The sequence below is a fragment of the Chiloscyllium punctatum genome, chromosome 37, assembly GCF_047496795.1.
Source record: "Chiloscyllium punctatum isolate Juve2018m chromosome 37, sChiPun1.3, whole genome shotgun sequence".
NCBI lineage: Eukaryota > Metazoa > Chordata > Chondrichthyes > Orectolobiformes > Hemiscylliidae > Chiloscyllium > Chiloscyllium punctatum.
Window position 1 is genome coordinate 40,873,359 of NC_092775.1, and position 18,805 is coordinate 40,892,163.

Consider the following 18,805-nt stretch of genomic DNA (forward strand, 5'->3'; position numbering starts at 1 on the left):
ATCCTATCCCTTACAATTCTCTCTAAGACTTTGCCCACAACAGAAGTGAGACTCACCGGCCTATAGTTACTAGGGTTATCCCTACTCCCCTTCTTGAACAAGGGAATCACATTTGCTAGCCTCCAGTCTTCTGGCACTATTCCTGTAGACAATGAGGACATAAAAATCAAGGCCAATGGCTCTGCAACCTCCTCCCTTGCTTCCCAGAGAATCCTAGGATAAATTCCATCAGGCCCAGGGGACTTATCTATTTTCACCCTTTCCAGAATTTCCAACACCTCTTCCCTACATACCTCAAAGCCATCCATTCTACTTAATTGTGACTCAGTATTCACATCGGCAACAATATCCTGTTCCTGAGTGAATATTGATGAAAAGTATTCATTCAGTGTCTCCCCAATCTCTTCAGCCTCCACACGCAACTTCCCACTACTATCCTTGACTGGACCCATTCCTACCCTAGTCATTCTTTTATTCCTGACATACCTATAGAAAGCCTTTGGGTTTTCCCTAATCCTACCAACTAAGGACTTTTCATGTCCCCTCCTTGCTGCTCTTAGCTCTCTCTTCAGATCCTTCCTGGCTCCTTATAACTCTCAATTGCCCCAATTGAACCTTCACGCCTCATCTTTACATAGGCCGCCCTCTTCCATTTAACAAGGGATTCCAATTCCTTATTAAACCACAGCTCCCTCACACGACCCTTTCCTCCCTGCCTGACAGGTACATACTTATCAAGGACAATCAATAGTTGCTCCTTGAACAAGCTCCACATATCAATTACGCCCTTGCCTTGAAGCCTATTTTTCCAAGCCAAGGTTCTTAGCAATACAGAGGAACCTTGATTATCCAAACCACCTCAGGCAGGGAGTATTTTGTTTAGATAATCAAATGCCAGGTAACACAGTTTAGCCAAACATTGGGGCCTTGCGATCTTGTCCGGATAAAATGAAGTTCGGATAATCGAATGTCAGATAATCGAGGTTCCTCTGTAGTGGGAATTGTCCATCTGCTTTTTATTCCACCCACTTGAGCTAAAGGCTAACATTTTTATTGAGGGTCGCTTTGACTTTTCTTCACTCCTAGGTAATCACATTCGACTGATTGTTGGTATCTCAATTCATTTTTTGAGAGGCCTACCTGCAGGGGGAATCACAGGGAAATTGTCATAATCTACAACATTTTGGCATTCTGTCTTATTGCACTGTGCATCTGTTCCAAGGTTCGAATAATTTCATTTCAGTGAGAGCCAAAAGGCAAAATCTTCCAAGAAGCATAGTGAAAACATGGGAAGCAAAATTTCAATTGCATAATACTACTATGCAAAACGGTTTTAAAATTTAAAATAATATTTATCTGTAAAATTTCAGCTAATTGTCACCAGACTATTTTAATGAACACATCTATAGGTTTATTATCTTTGACCGAGGTATCTTATTTTCTTCTATTATTTGCGTGCAATATAGTCAGGAAATAGTAGAGGGATAAAAAGGAAATCTTTAAAGATAAAAATGGTTTGGAATCATTTTACAATCTAGCAGGGTAACAGTACAGTACAATGTAACAGGATACAATATCATGAATCAATGGTTAAAATAGCATTGGCTCCTGTCTGAACTGTGCTATCCTAAGCAGTACATGCTGCCAAGGAACTGCTCATAATATCTCACATGGTGTTTTTATGTTGCCAGGAAAGACAGCCAGTGGGATACTCCACCAGTGATGACATTGTTTTATTGTGGCTATATATCAGAAAACTGTTGAGTTTAGCATGAAGATCATTTCTTGGAATATGATTCCTTTTTAGACATCTCAGACTGTCCCACTGCTGCACTCTTAATATAAAACCAATAATAGTAACTGCTCATGCAATATGCAAGGTTTCAGTATTTGCTAGATCGGCAACAATTGGATCATTGAGCTGGGATAGACCATCCAGAAACTTTGTACTTCCATAAAATGCAATCACGAATCTTCATATAGCCTTCATAGAAAGAATGGTTCAAATACAGTCACTGGATTCTCATAAAAGTTTGATTGAAGAGATGAGAGAGAAACTAAGCCAGTTTTATTCCACAATCATTCCTTTCCAACAAGCAATATACAATGGTACTAATTTATCTTTCGATATTGAGAATATGTCAAGGAAATATGCTACTGAAAACAGATTGTATTAATCTGCCATATTATGCTGCTCAGCTAATTCAACTGTTGTTCAGTTTTTGTGAGAACTTTTCATATGAATGAAATACTTGACTTCTACTCACTAATATTTGATTTGTTTTAATGTTGTAAAACATGTTAGGTATCAAGGAATATACTTTCCAAACATTACAAATGTTTAGCTGCACTCCAACAACATTCCTCCCTGTGCATTTTCCAGATTGGTGTTAGCTTATTTAGAGTAAAACGTAAATACCTTTCCAAATGGCATTTCAGAAAATAAAATGGAAACTTATGTAGCATTCATATACTGCTTGTAAGATAACCTTCTAATAATATTAAAGTTGTGTTTTGATAAAATGGCAACATGGTGGCTCAGTGGTTAGCACTGCTGCTTCATAGCACCAAGGCCCCAGGTTCAATTTCAGCCTCAGACGACTGTCTGTGTGGAGTTTGCACATTCTCCCCGTGTCTGTGTGGGTTTCCTCCCACAGTCCAAAGATGTGCAGGTCAGGTGAATTGGCCGTGCTAAATTGCCCATAGTGTTAGGTGCATTAGTCAGATAGAAATGGGTCTGGGTGGGTTACTTTGTTGAGGGTTGATGTGGACTGGTTGGGCTGAAGGGCCTGTTTTCCACACTGTAGGTAATCTAATCTAAAAAAAACATAGTTGATAAAATGCTGAAATTGAGCTTTGTGAGCATTCGATGGTTATTAATTGATAGCTCATTAAAATTGTATGTCATTCTTCTCATGTTTTAATAATAAAACACATGAAAGTTTTAATGTCTGTGTATTTAACAGATAATATACAGGCAACAGAACCCAACAAAAACAATTTAATATGTTCATGAGTGCCACATGGATACTAGAGCAATAGTTTATCAATTAATTTACCTGTTGACATATTCACTGACATAGAATGTTTTGCATTCAGATTACAAACATTTTAAAATATTATTACTGTATATGAACTAGATGGAAATATTCTGGGCAGACATTACACTGCACAAATCTAAGTGTAAATTTACTGCAATGAAAGGAGTTTCCTTTAGCAGGTCACAGCATTTCCCTACCTGTGTTGCCCAGAGCTGTAGTACCATTGCTCGTTCCTGCATATCATGATGTATGCCCAGTTCCTGAAGATGATTACAGTAGCTTTCAAGCCAATTGCTTCTATTCACTTTTGTCTTTAGATTCTCCACTGACAACAACCGCCATAGGTATTTCTTTACTGAGGCAGCTTCCTTCTTTTCATCTATCAAAATTAAAATATGTAATTTATTTGCCAACCTGCTTATTTGCCAAAGGTGTTTTCAAAATATGAAACAGATAAAAGAGTAAACACTAGAAGCAACATAGATGATTTGTTAATGGTCACTCACCAGCAGATAACATGGAGCGAGCTAATTTTATCAAGAGTTGGTCTAGTTTCTTATATATCTTGTAGACTTGAGCTGAATGAATTCTATCCTTAACTCTCGATGCTTGCTGATTAGTTTGTGCAGCCTCATTTCCATACAGTGTAAGATATCCTGCCCTAATTAAACAATGGGAATCAACATTACATCTGGTAGTTGAAATTTCAGGGACTGATTGTTGATAGAATTATAGAAAATAAACAATTTTTCCAAAATGATTTAAAATCTGCTTCAGAATTCATCAGGGGCATTTCATTTTAAATGACTTTGCTCATATGTATATACAATAGATAACTTATTTCTTGTTATTCATGAAAGCAATTCATAATCTTCACAAGCTATAATGAAAGGACCTATTTTCTGATCAGTGACATTAACAGCACAGGTACTTGGAAATTGTTTAGAAACACAGTCCGTCATGTGCCATAGGCGAGGGGTAATATAAATCTAAACTGACGCTGAAAAGGAGCAAAAACATTATTGCAATTTTAAACTCATTGTTAATAATATGTGTATAAGCTCAAACACAGTTTTCCATGATTTTCACTGTCTTAACCTCATTTATATTAAAGGTCTTTTGGAGAGCATCATTCAATGGAACGAGGGAATCAACATTTAATTGGAGATCTGTGATTTTTCAAATACTACAATGTGACATTATCAGTTTAGTAATGGTTTTTAGGACAAGGTTTATCATTATCCAATTTTCTTTTAGATATTTGAAAACAGTATTGGCAGAGTTATTTTCAGTTCAGCATTTATAATTTACAACAGGGACCTGCAGTGGGAACCTCATTAATTCTGCATCATTTGGGGAAGGAAGAAAGAGGAGTTATTAGGCATCTGAGTTGACATTTGTGACAGCCTTTTGCTATTGCAATTTATATCTAAGGTGAAGCCAAATTTGCCTTGGTATCTATGGGGAAAGCTATTTTGCCTGTCATTTGAGAAACAATGATACCGACAGCACAAATAGAAATGCTGGAAAAACCTGGCTGAGCTGGCAACATATGAGAAGAAAAAGCAGAGTTAACATTTGAGTCCAGTGACCCTTCTTCAGAACTCAGTTCAGTTCCAACATAGTTTGGGGTTGGGAGCCCTGTTCGACCCCAACGTTGTTCGACTCCAACACAGAAACCAGAAAACTGCAGCTACAGTGCAACATCTCAACTAAGTATGATGTCAGTGTATGCTGAAATATGATTTTTAATTAACTTTTCCTTATAGATTGCCTGTGATGCTCCTTATATTAAATTGGATACGATGTGTTTCTATACCCTCACAAGTGGTTATTGTGGTACTAAGCTGGCCCTGTGTTGTAAATTTTGAAGTACTGAATTGGTTATTCAGTGCTTGTGATGTTCCAAGGTTGTGTAGTATCTTTTAAATGCAAATCCATTATTAATTATTTCAGTGTAGATCTAGATTAATTTTAGGATGCTCCTGGAGTCTATGATATAACTATCCGTTGTTTTGAACCAATAATCCTTCAATGTGCCTGTCTTAATTCATTTAAAATTGCTTTGATTCAAGATTCTAATTAGATATATTTTATTCTATAATACTCCATATCTCATTAGCTGGTATATTTGACTGACATTTTTACAACATAATCTTATATTCTCTTTTGTTTCTGAATGCCACAATATGAGCACAGTGATATTTACAGCTGAACAGTAAAACGTATCCTACTCGAGGCCTTATGTCAAAAAAAAACTTTTTTGAAGAAAGGACTAGTCTAATTTGTTCATGCATATACTCTTCTAGAAATAATTTTAACATGAAAAATAGTTTACACAGTAAACTCATACAACAGATATTAGATTAAAATCTACAAAGCACAGAAATCTCATTTTAGCAACTACCTGAACATAACATCATAACAGAAGTTGAATAATCCTTCTTTCTTCCAGACATTCTTTGTTCCATTTTCATCAATCAGTAAAACTGTTTTCAGATTAGACAGAAATGCCTGTGTCAATGATGAAAGACTTTTGCCTTGTAACTGCCTAAGATAAATAAAAATAATCGGCATTGGTGTACATAAAATGCAGGTTATACACATAATTTCCAGTTTCCAGAACAAGCATTAACTCACTAAATAAATAAATCAACTACACATTTCTATGAATTTAATACATATTAAATGCTATAAATGAACACTTTTTTTGTTTAAAGTTTATTGGAAAAATTGATAGAAGGCGTCCAATATGCAAGAGGAATTTAAATAATAAACTTTGGATCCTCTGTTATTTATCTTCTAACTATCATCCTTCTCAATCTTTACAAAACAATATTTTGGCTGATTAAAACTTGGTGACTGTAATGCCAATACATAATTATTATTGTAAGATACTATATACTAAACCTGTAAGCCCTCTGGTTTTGTTTCATACTGAGTAGCTCCAGAACAAAGAGAGAGATATATCTTCTGGAGAACTAATCTTATTTGATTTAATATGAACATCTCCTTAATATCCAATGTATACTACATATGGTCAAAATTGGAGCAAAATCAAAACTGCTTCAGAACTTAGTTTGCCATTCTTTACATGAAAAATCCCTGTTTACCTCCGTGGATATTTTGGCATTTTTTGGATATCTTAGCACTATATAAAGGAGATGAAAACAATTGTTTTCAGCATGTAAAGAACAAAATTTGCAACCTTGCCAAACTTCCAGAATACCTCTGCCTCCATAGATAGAGAGTGAGAATTTGTCTAAAAACTAGCTTTGAGAAGCAGCACTACCTTTTACAAGCATTGGCTAAATTTGTGTGCTGCTAAATAATCGACAGAATGAAATGTGCACAAACCTCAAAGTAAGCTAAAAATAGCTACAGATACTGTAAACATTTTAGTGGTACTGATAATCAGAATGCACTTCAAACATCTGTGAAAATTAAATCTGAAAATCAATAGTAAGCAAAGGTAAGCACTTTTAATTATATGAGTTTTACTTAGATTTATTTGTTATTTTATACCTTAATATTTTCTCATAGGATATAATAAAGAACATTAATTGAATAATTGTGTCTTTAGGAAGCAATCGATATTTGCTCCAATTTGAACTCAAAAGCTTATTACACTCCATCTGAAATTAACTAGGCTGTCAAATGGTCTAAAGCTACATTGTTTAGATCACAGAACATTCTTAGGTTTCATTTTTGTGCCATTGGCATCTACTGACAGAACAAGGACAATGTGATCTTAACCAACAATGAAGCTGTGGTAAACAGTTTGCAAATCATTTTATAATAGGTTTTGCCAATCAGATTGACCAGATTTTTGGTCAGATGCTATGCAAAGTGATTTTCAGACTCCCAGAACGATTTTGATAGGTCTGAATTTACTGATCATGCTAATAATCACTTTTAAGTGGCCTTATGAGGAGCTAATATGTGAGTAGAAGTGATCATTTTCCCTTTATGCTAAATTTCTCAGTAATGTAATAAATTCCTTTAAGAAACAGATCACATATCCATACATTGCAAAGAAACATTCACCACAATAATCATCCAGAGACAATATTCAAGATTTTTAACTACACTGTCCCCATGGGAAGCCAGAGATAGAAACCCAATCAATTGTCACAGGCAAAATTGACACAATTATTGTCATGATCCACTTGAGAAAGTGTGCTAATTCCTGAACCTCACTACTCCCAGGGGCATCACAAATATTATAGATGTAATCAACTTACTCAAAGTCTTCAAATTTCTTCTAAAAAGCAGAAAAAAGTGCAGATGCTGTAAATCAGAAACAAAAACAGAAACACTCAGCTGATCTGGAAGCATTTGTGGAGAGAAATCAGAGTTAACGTTTTGGGTAGAGTGACCCTTCCTGAATTCTGAGATGTCAAGCTGAAATATTAAGCGATTTCTCTTCACAGATGCTGCCAGACCTGCTGAGCTTTTCCAGCAATTTCTGTTTTTGTCTCTAATTTTCCTGTCTGATGAAACTGAGTAGGTTTTTGTACATAAAACAAAACTATTTCTCACAGATAAATCAATTCTAATCACAGAACAACAAAAAATATAACTCTACCAACTTAAAAGTCTAACTTCTTCTAAACTCCTACACTCGTATGTAGGCAGACACAGATGAACAAACAAATACAGATGTTATAGGTGGAATTAAAAAGGTATTAGGGGACAGAGATCAATAGCACCCATCTACAGTATTCAATGAAATCCTGTTCTTTACTGAAGGCACAGAGCATTGAATACTCAAAGTACTCAGTCTCGAGTTATAGGCAACAGCTAATCACAAATGGTGGAAGAGAATAGCTAGTTATTGTTTAATTCTTTTTCTTCCTTAGAAAGAGAGAAAGGGGTGCTATCTATCTGCAGTTTGTGAGCTTTTTGTCTCTGGGTTGTTGACACTGAGGTTGCTCAGCTGTTCAAGAAGAAATTAAGAGTTGTTCTCATACTAATGAGACTGGCCCACACAACTGGTCATGGTTGAAAAAACAGTCAATAGTTTGTCTATAGGCAAACCTTGCTCTAAACACAAATTAAGAGTGGTGTTAAATCTCAAACATCTTCTCTCATTACTTGAACAATGCAACAGTGTAAATACAGCACATACTGATTTCCAGTTACCTGTTTTCAAAAGTGCAACAGCTCCTTTCGATGTCTTTGATCTAAAGCAATCCTTTCCATGTTTTGGTCTACAATCCACAATAAAGTAAATTACAAAGATATTGTCTATACACTTCAGGTACTGACACATGTCCCTTCAATTAGACTGGAAAAGCAGAGCTATCTCTTCAGTAGTATCTCAGAAGGATCCAGAACAAAAGAACCTGAGGGCAGTGGTGCCTTTCACAGCCACTGAACATGTGTGACCAGATCTTCAGCAGACGGCAAGACTTCTTCAGCAGACGGCAGATATTTGCAACAACCTGGCACGACAATCTCAATCTCTGGACCCAATGTTTCTCCATCGAGTCATGAAAGTTGAGCCTCTGCCTGAGCACCCAAGTACTTGAGAAACATCTGTAATTTCAACCTTTATGCTCTTTCTTTCCTCGGTTTACTGAACATAGAACATAAAACAGTCCAGCACAGTACAGGTCCTTTGGCCTTGATGTTGTGTCGATCTTTTATCCTACTCGAAGATCCAACTAACTGACATACCCTTCATTTTACTATCACCAATGTGCCTATCCAAGAGTTTTTAAATGTCCCTAATTTATCTGACTCTACTATCACTGCACCGACCACTCTTTGTGAACCAACAAGTTTCTCCATGATTGGATGTTGCTGCTGACAATGGTCATCATGTTTTTTGCCTGATAAAGCAGCCTTGGCACCACCTATCCTGATTTTGACTCTCATTACCTCCAAAGGTGCACAAATAGGTTGCTCACCAGGTGCTGTACAATGAATCCTTTCCCAGTTGAAGCCAACTAAAAGCCATGAATACTGCATATGTATTTGTTGGTTTCTCTGAGCCCAACATTTACTTAGTCCCATGAACTTGAGTATAGTTTTCCAACCTTCATTCCAATGGTAAATTTCAGGAAGACCAAATATGCAGGTCATGTTAACTTTAAATCTGTTGTATTTAAATATTATTAGCAGTACAAACCTGGTGGATGAGGGAATATACATGCGTTGAGAAATCTGGAAATTGATACATTGAAGCAGCTGTTGGGACACACAACATTTTCCCTGACTTTAATTATGCTCCTGTCCATTATTATGATTCTCCCTATTTTTGTTAACAATCACCTCACAAACTGGGAGGGACATACTGTTAGAATTTCTCCAGTGATAGAATAAGCATTACTGAATGTCCACCTCAAGGTTTTGCATTCTGTAGCAGTTTAACATGCTGGCTGTCAATGCTAATTGATTTTCTAGTAACTTCAAATGAATATTTTTGATCTTCTGAACTTCCATATCATCATATAAGTTCCATGCTTTGTATCAGTATTACAGAGAATGTCATTTATCTTCTACAGACTCTAGATATTATGGCGATCTAAAGTTCCCCTCATTTGTCATAGCCGTTGCCCGATAGAATAAAAATGAGTGTTACATTTTGGTACAACTTTTGGAGAGACACATCAAAATCAAATAATAGCCCATTGGTTAACAAAGGAAACAAGGCATGTGAATCCATAGCTCACTTACTCCATCATTTGACTAAAAAGGGATAGTGAAGCAAAACGCATCAATGGCCTTGGCAGCACAAAATCATCTTATTTAAGAAATATTGATTTGTGCCAACAGCATTGTGTAATCCTAGTCACTGAGCTTCCTGACATATCTATATATCTTATAATCACATCATTTTAGAAAAGATAATCTTTAGCTCTATGTTTTAATCATTCATCTAACAGAATTCGAAAGAACACCACAAGTAAACATATCCACGAGATATCTTTATTCAATTTCATGTTTTTTTTCTGTTCTAATCTTCAAATGATATTATTAGGAATGAACATAAGAATGTTTAATAAATGTGACTGAAACTATTTAAAATATACGGGATTATGTCTCCCGCATCTCTGATACAGCTTTTCCAAGGCATTGTATTTGGCATTCATTTAAATCAATGACCAGGTAACTGCAGGAGTTGACAGTCAGGCAAGCTGATTTCTGTTCTCAGTTTTTTTTGATCTGTGCTCCTGCTGATTAAGACTCCATGCTACAGTAAAGTCTTTGAAACTTTTATTCCTGTTGTTTGAGGAGCAGATAACCAATGAACACGTTTTCTTTATGTGTAGAATTTACACAATGATCAACTCTCTCATGGCCAGCAAAAGTTTGAATGCCTGCAATGATGGCAATTGACAATTACGTTTGTGGTTGTGTCAAGGTCTTATCAATGTCATGAAATCGGTGAAGTTAATTTACAAGCGTGTCAAGAAATAGTTTTATGTATGATGTAGAGAAACTACAACAAATATTAAACTGCAAAAGTGCTGCTTAATCTCTCCCTGCAATCTCAGTGACAAATCTGATTTACATATTAATGAGCTGCATGTTCCTATGTAATTATACATAATCATTTATATAGTAAACCTCTTTGTATTTTTCACTCAGTTGAATTAAATGGAACTCAATTCCATGTGTGATGATGCTACTCCTTTCACAAGGTTATGTTATCCTTGGTATTTTTTTTTCCCCAGAGGTCGTAAAAGACACAGACTCTGAAAAGTCTAAGTTGAAGGGGTTTAAGGCCAATTTGATTAAAGCTAACAGATATTGCCTCAGGCAGAAAGCTTTCAGTTTTAAAAAGAACACTTGTACAATGAAAGGGGAGTGGCGCATTTTCCCAGCTCAGCTTTTCTCTGGTCTGGCTATTTACTGAAAGCAGTCAGCAGTTTTGAAGCTACTGGACCCAAGGAAGCAAGTCCATGCTGATCCTCTCTGACTTTGCTCCTGTAAGACCCTCTGTTTGATTTTACCTTTTGTACCAAGGAATGTATGGGGATTGTTGCAAGTATTTGGAACAGCATCATTAAGTTGGGATGATCTGGTGGGTTTTTGGATAGGTTAAGTTATTCAGTATTCTGTTCTCTTTTGTTTGTATTTCATTCAGTAATATTGTAGATAAATTCTGTTTTGTTTAAAACTAATTGGTTTGACCAGCTACATCACTCCTGGAATATCCACTGCACACCTGCTTAAAACAAAGGTAGGGTCTGTGCCACTTTCTTGAAATGTTTTGAGGGGGTCAGGCCTGGTCCATAACACATACAATAAAGTCATTTAAGACTGATACACGGTTCAGTTGAAATTAGAATGTTCTAATTATTATGCCATTGACTTATTTCTTTAAATGTTTATAATGAATATTCTGTGATACTTACGTTTTCAGCAAAGCTTTTTCTTTGTTGTGATCATAGTCAGGAAACTGAAGGTTAAAGATTCTGTCCATTAGAATTGCTGAATACTTTGTGAAGTTCAGCTTTGTATTGGATTCTGTCACAACTGGTTTGAATGAATGAGGATCTAGTAAAACAGTTACATATCGTCCTGCTACTTGGACCTAAGTGAAAAAAAATTAAAAACACTACATTACCAAATGCAAGTTGTAGAATTCCTTCTATGATGAAACTCACACTTGCAAATCGATGGTTTGTTAAGGTAACAGGTCAGTTAATTCAGTTGGCTTGAAAATGCAAAGATAAGATTAAATATCTGGATGCTTCTAAAATTTGCTTTCCATTATGCAGACTTTTGTTTCTGAGGGAAACAAGATGTATTTGAAACTGTTTGCGAAACATTTAAAATAATTATAGATCTGTGACAATTATTTATAATTTATATTGGCTTCGAGACCTATAGGCTGTTCTGTCTCCAGTGATGAGGAAGATGTGCTTATTTCTATTTTCATAGCTAGTTTGTCCTGAAAAGATTGCGAGCCTGCTGCCAAAGCCGATAGCTTGAGGGGCATCATTCTACATCAAGGATGGCTGATCAGGGGACTCTCATGTTCTTACACCTGCCAGAGGTGTACTGAAAGGTTATAGGTTGATAATCAACTGTTTGGCCAATTAAGTTTTGAATCATGAACCGTGAGCTTATGGGTCAGAGGGAGGGATACTCACTGCACCATAAAACCTCCCATTCATTATATTATGATAATTAACTTTAACCACAAAAGTTTCTGTTTTTAAAGTTTCTCTTCCTGTTGCTATGTTTTTGTTTTACTTTTGAGTCACCTTCTCACTATGAAGTCCTGTGCATATGTTCAATGGAAAATGCCTTTGTAAACTTGCCACAGCGCACTGACACAATCATATAGATAGTGACACTGGAACTCTATGCTAATCAGACTGTGCAATAGTCAAACTCCTATGGGTTATCCATCCAACTCTATGCTGTATGACTCAATGGCACTATTTCAGCTTTTTTCCAAGCTACTAGAACAGTTATTCAAATGAATAATATATTAAAAAAACAAAAACTCTATTTACACAACATTGGGACAGATTGCATGAGTTTGAAATGAGAACTGATTTGCATACTTGGCATTAGATCCAATTACTTTGTCAAAAAATCCCAGTTGGTCCCAATGACATAATCGGGCCCCAATTTTTATATAACAATGAGATTCGTATCTGCATCAGATGGGTGACTCAGCAATTTAAAGAAGGGAGCATTTAAGATGGTAGTAAATGGCAATTGATTAGGCAACATGTCTTTGGTGGGTAGTTTTATGTCAATGACTGCTCTGTTCCTATTGGGCAAGCTTTATTTGAAGTTTATATCCATAAAAGTGTGACAATCATCAAAGTAATTAGGCAGTGTAGTTACACTGGGCATGCATTTCCTCATAACTGTAAATGTTTGACATGCTTAAACCATTGGTTAAGGCACAATTTTTTTTTCAATTGCATAAGCAGAGAAATGATTCCTTGTGATGTCAGCATATGAAACCTTGATGTGTTTTTCTGAGATTACTTTGCCCATGATTGTAATATTGCTGAAAAGAGAGATATATCACTGAAACTATTGCAATTCAAATGCCATCGCATTTCAAATAAAATGTTAGACATTTGTCATATTAATATTCCAGTTTAAAAGTCTTCTTTCCTCTGATTTTTTTGATGATACTCAGTCTTTTTACTTAATTTTCTGAATAATATATTTGTTGTATCAGAAAAAGAATTCAGGCTATAGTTTGCCTAGTTTTGATATAATGCTACAATGAAATGTACATAGCTCACTGATTATTATTGTCTATTTTCTAGCTGCACTTAACAAGCCAAACTAAGAGAAATATGGTCTACTGGGAAGGAAAACATTAGATGAGAGAAAATGAAATAGCTACTTATATTTAAATGAGTGCTACAAGTCTAAGATAAACGGCTGGGTTAGATGCTTTCCCCTCTTGCCAGGTATATTTCTGCTGGGAGGCATGCAAAGTATGCTTTCCTACATACCCTGGCCTATTTCCCCACTGCTGCTGGGAATGTGAGTTACTGGTAATCTGAATACTGGCAGCGAAACAGCAGAACCTGTTCCCACTGAGGGCTGGAAGTGTCGTTGTTAACTCCTGAGCAGGTCCAGAGAGTATTTCTACTGCAGAGTGGCCTGGTTTAATACTGATTGGCTTGGGTCTGACATTTATAGAAGCTGGATGTTGCATGAACTGTACACCTTGCTGTAAAATTCAGCCCTGGAGTGGCTCATGACTCGTAGGTAAAAGCGACAAGGACAATAAATGCAATTGCCTACACACCACCACTTAATCCAAAAGAAAGTTACAGAAACTCATCAGACCACGCAAGATTGGAATAATCAACCATAACTTGTAAATAAATGCCGTCAAATGTCAAGGTAGCAGACTGCATTTTATACTCATTTTTCCAGTTGAAAGTATTTCTTTATCCAGGATTGTCTTATTTTAACCTTACAAAACATGATGCATGGCATGTAATTGCTTGTTGTGTGCACTAGTCACCACAATGGATATCACCTGCACACTGTCGTTGGGTTTTACAGTATGTTATGGTCATTAAGGCCAATTTGGTCCTTTTACTTATTTTTCCCCAGTTCAAAATAGTCATTAACAGGAGGGAGAAATCAGCCTCTCAAGTGGCTCGTTCACAAAATCAAGGTCTTAATCTTCTTAGCAACGGAAGTGTTGTGCATTCTAGGCTTGGAGGTTATTGAAGAAACTGGATATGGATAAGTGGATAGCATGTCTACTGAGGGTTCATTGTTACAGTTTTCTTTTTCCTTTTCACCTTTCAGTAATTATCTGTTAACTATGTTATGAAATCTTAAAATTCTTCTGCTGTAGATTTCCTTCTCCTCTTTTCCTTATCTAGACAACCAGTCAGAACAACAACAGACCAATTAGCACTTTTAAGCATGCACCATTAGTTATTCTAAGCACCATTCAAATATGTACCCCCTGGGGGAGTTGGAGTCCGATTGAACAGACTGCACAAGGTGAGCTGCTGTTGGCTATTTTTAGCTAGATGACCAGTAGTTATTGAGCTCCAGCAAAACAGAATGTGAAGTTCACAGTTTTTGCATTAAAAGAATACATCTTGGAGGTTATTAATGATGTGCTGTAGATGAAATCTCAGGTGAAGCTTCTTTGAACAGTACTATAGTGTTCTATGTGTTTGTTTCAGCGACATTTGAGGAAAAGTCACATGTTAGGCACTCTAGGCACAGCCTTTGCCATATTAGTGGATATTCAGAGTCTTCTTATGTTTTTGGAAGCAGAGGCAGGAAGCAATGTCAATACTGAACAAACTAGCATCTCATTAATAGCCATAAAGTAGCTCCTCTCTCAGGGAACTTGATACTGACTTAAGCCGGAAATTCTAGGGATCCACCCAACTTCAATGAGGAAGAGAAAACTGGATGGCTCAACAAAGCGCCAGTTTTGAGGGCCAATTCATTTGCTTCATCAGCTGTGGAAGGAAACTTTCACAGTATCCAATTATTGAGTTGTTGATTAAAAACTAACACATTGAAAGTCGGATGGGAATCTTATCTGCTTGAATTAACTTTGTTAAAAATCACACAACACCTGGTTGTAGTCCAACAGGTTTATTTGGAAGCACTAGCTTTCAAACCGCTGCTCCTTGATCAGGTGGTTGTGGAGTATAACATCGTAGGACACAGAATTTATAGCAAAAGTTTACATTGTGATGTAACTGAAATTATAGATTGAAAAAAACCTGGATTGTTTGTTAAATCTTTCATCTTTTAGAATGGGCATGTTGGATTCAGTTCATTCATGTGTAAATCCCAGAACTTTCTTAAAATTACATTCTGAAGAACTGAAAGCGACATGCCCTTTCTAAAAGATGAGAGACTTAACAAACAATCCAGGTTCTTTCTCAATATATAATTTCAGTTGCACCACACTGTAAACCTTTGCTATAAATTCTGTGTCCTACAATCGTATACTCCACAACCACCTGATGAGCACTCTGAAAGCTAGTGCTTCCAAATAAACCTGTTGGACTATAACCTGTTGTGTGACTTTTTTTTAAACTTTGTATACCCCCAGTACAACACCGGCACCTCCAAATGATGAATTAACTTTGAGGTAGATCTTTAAATGGTCTCCCAATATATGCCAACTCAAGCAGGAGAACAACAAGTGTACTGCACTTCTTTAAACAGCTGGTGATTGATAAAATGTATATGCAGTAAGTGTAACAACGAGAGAAACTGTTCGAGAAACTATACCATTCTGACATAAAAATAAACACTACTTTTGAGACCATTTACAGACTTTCCAGTTGGTGTTGACATTGTTGTTAACTCCTTCAACATAAATGAGTTAAAGTGAGGTGTGGTAACCCTCAGGTTAAACCACTACCAGTCATCTCTCTAATGAGAGAGCAACTTATGGTTTGGTCGGACTACAGTGACTTTACCTTTATTGCTGACATTAAAAACAAAGATTGTTAAAACATAATCTTACTTATCTGTAGCAATGAAAAAACAGCTTGAAATAAATATTTTATTTAAACTATTTAACATTATTTTGACCAATCACCTCACCAATCATTTTCGACCATTTTTCCTCCACTCTTGTTACTTTACTGAATTAACTTTTAGTAACACCAGATGGCAGTAGAAGTTAGCTTTCGCTGAGAATTTTCATGAACTGTAAAACTGGACTTTAACAGTATTTCACATAGCAACACTTAAGAACTGTTTTTTAGATTACTTACAGTATGGAAACAGGCCCTTCGGCCCAACAAGTCCACACCACCCCGCCGAAGTGTAACCCACCCATACCCCTACATCTACATCTACCCCTTACCTAACACTACGGGCAATTTAGCATGGCCAATTCACCTAACCTGCACATTTTTTTTGGACTGTGGGCGGAAACCGGAGCACCCGGAGGAAACCCATGCAGACACGGGGAGAACGTGCAAACTCCACACAGTCAGTCGCCTGAGGCGGGAATTGAACCCGGGTCTCCGACGCTGTGAGGCAGCAGTGCTAACCACTGTGCCACCGTGCCGTGATAATGGATAGCAGAAATTCTTTTTCAATTTATCTACTTGCTGGGCAGCACATTATATTTCAAGCATCACTTTACTTTCATATCAATGCAAATTGGATTCACTCTATCACAAACAGATCACTTAATAATGATATTTTTCATTTTGGACCGGTACAGATTATAGTATTTCTGCTTACATTTTTATCAGAATTATTCTTTGTACTATGACATAACACTGCTATGTTGGTGAAGGATGTGGAAGAAGAAAAGATGGAATTGAATGACAAATCTAATCTTCTATTAGCATAGCAGTCATTTTAATACAATTCATTTGAGATGCGGGCAAGGGCAGTATTTATTGCCCATTCCTAGTTGCCCTTGAGAAGGTGGTGGTCACCTGTTTTCCAGTGCAATTCACGTTGGGTAGGTGAACCCACAGTGCTGTTAAGGAGTGAGTTCCAGCAACAGTGAAGAAATGATGATATATTTCCAAGTCTGGATGGTATGTTGCTTTGATGGAAATCGCAGGTGATGCATTTGGTGTCCTTTCTTTCTGGGTGGCAAACAGCTTTGGAATATGCTGTTTAAGAAACCTTGGTGAGATGTTGCAGTGCTTCTTATGGATGGTACACACTGCTGCTAAAATGTGTTGGCAATAGAGGGAGTGAATTTTGAAGATATTCAATGGGGTCCCAATCAAGCAGGCTTCCAGGAGATGTACAGCCAGATTCATCCAAACAAGTGGGGAGTATTCCATCAAGCTCCTGACTTGCACCTTGTTGGCAAGCTTTGAGGAGTTACTTGCTTGGTGCAATCCAGTTTCAAGTTAATTGTGGCTCTGAGGATATTGATTATGAGGATTCAGCTATGGTAATGCTATTGAATATCAAAAGGTGATAATCAGATTCTCTCTTGAAGATGACCATATCTTGTCATTCATGGTGCTAATACCATTTGCCACATATCAGCCCATGCCTGAAGGCTGAACAGGTTTTGTCACATTTGGACACAGACTGCTTCAGAATCTTGATCACAAGGACTGTCATTCTCATTTTCCCTCTTGTGTTCAACTGTTTGCCCGTGCTTGGACCTAGGCTGTAATGTGGTCTGGAGTTGAGTAGGTCTGGCAGAACCCAAAAGGAGCTTGATGAGTAAGTACCTCCTGATAGCAATGTTGACACCTTCCATCACTTTGATGATCGAGAGTATACTGAAAGGGCATTGGATTTGCCCTACATTTTATGGACAAGAATTATCAAAGCAATTTTCTGCGTTGATGGGTAAATGCCAGAGTTGTAACTGCACTGGAACAGCTTGGCTTGGGCAGGGCTAGTTCTGGAGAACAATTCTTCAGTATTGTTTTTGAAATGCTGTCAGGGCCCTTACATAGTATCTTCAGCCATTTGTTGATATCAGTAGAATTGAATAGGTTGAAGACTGGTATCTGTGATTTTGGGGATCTTAGGAGGTGGTCACATTGGATCATCCACTCAGCACTTCTATCTGAAGATGGATGCAAATACTTCAGCCTTGTGTTTATCACCAATGCACAGGACTTCCCCATCTTTGAGGACAGGAACAGTTGTGGAGTCTGCTTCTCCTGTTGAATGCTTAATTGTCCAACCCCACACATGAGTGATGTGGCAAAGCTGAACAGTTTTGATCCAATCTGTTAGTTTTGGGATTGCTTAGTCTTGTTTGTTGCATGTTGCTTTCACTATTTGGCAGGCAGGTGGTCCTGGGTTGTGGCTTCCCAGGATCAACACCATATTTTTAAATATGCCTGCTGCTGCTCATGATATGTCCTTCTGCATTCTTCACTGTTCCCCTGGCTTGGTTGTAATGGTAGACTGGAGCTTATGAGAGACATGAAAGATCGTGGTTGTGTATAATTCTGCTGCTCCAATTGCTCGATCTGTTTGAAATCTATCCCATTCAAAATGATGATGTGGAAGAGCTGGTGTTGGACTGGGGTGGACAAAAGTTAAGTATCACACAACACCAGGTTATAATCCAACAAGTTTATTTCAAAGCACTAGCTTTCGGAGCACTGCTCCTTCATCAGCGCTCCGAAAGCCAGTGCTTCCAAATAAACCTGTGGGACTTAAAACCTGGTGTTGTATGATTTTTAATTCAAAATGATGGTCGTGCCACACAGTATGTGGGAGCATATCCTCAAGATGGGGGTGGGACAGCTTGGTGGTCATGCTACTGATTTCATGCTCACTGTTAATTCTGATTTATTTAGTTCTAGATTTATTAATTAAAT

At 37.1% G+C, this 18,805-nt stretch overlaps 1 protein-coding gene across 2 annotated transcripts in view; it reads right to left on the reverse strand.

The window, feature by feature from the left end:
• ptgis (prostaglandin I2 (prostacyclin) synthase) overlaps positions 1–18,805 on the reverse strand; it is a 101,565-nt gene that overhangs the window by 52,777 nt on the left and 29,983 nt on the right. For both annotated transcript variants that reach the window (XM_072556642.1, XM_072556641.1), the window contains 4 exons: positions 11,411–11,589; positions 5,449–5,592; positions 3,548–3,702; positions 3,239–3,420 (listed from right to left, as the gene is read on the reverse strand). In XM_072556642.1, coding sequence (XP_072412743.1) covers positions 3,239–3,420; positions 3,548–3,702; positions 5,449–5,592; positions 11,411–11,589 — 660 coding nt within the window. The remainder of the gene's footprint in view (positions 1–3,238; positions 3,421–3,547; positions 3,703–5,448; positions 5,593–11,410; positions 11,590–18,805) is intronic.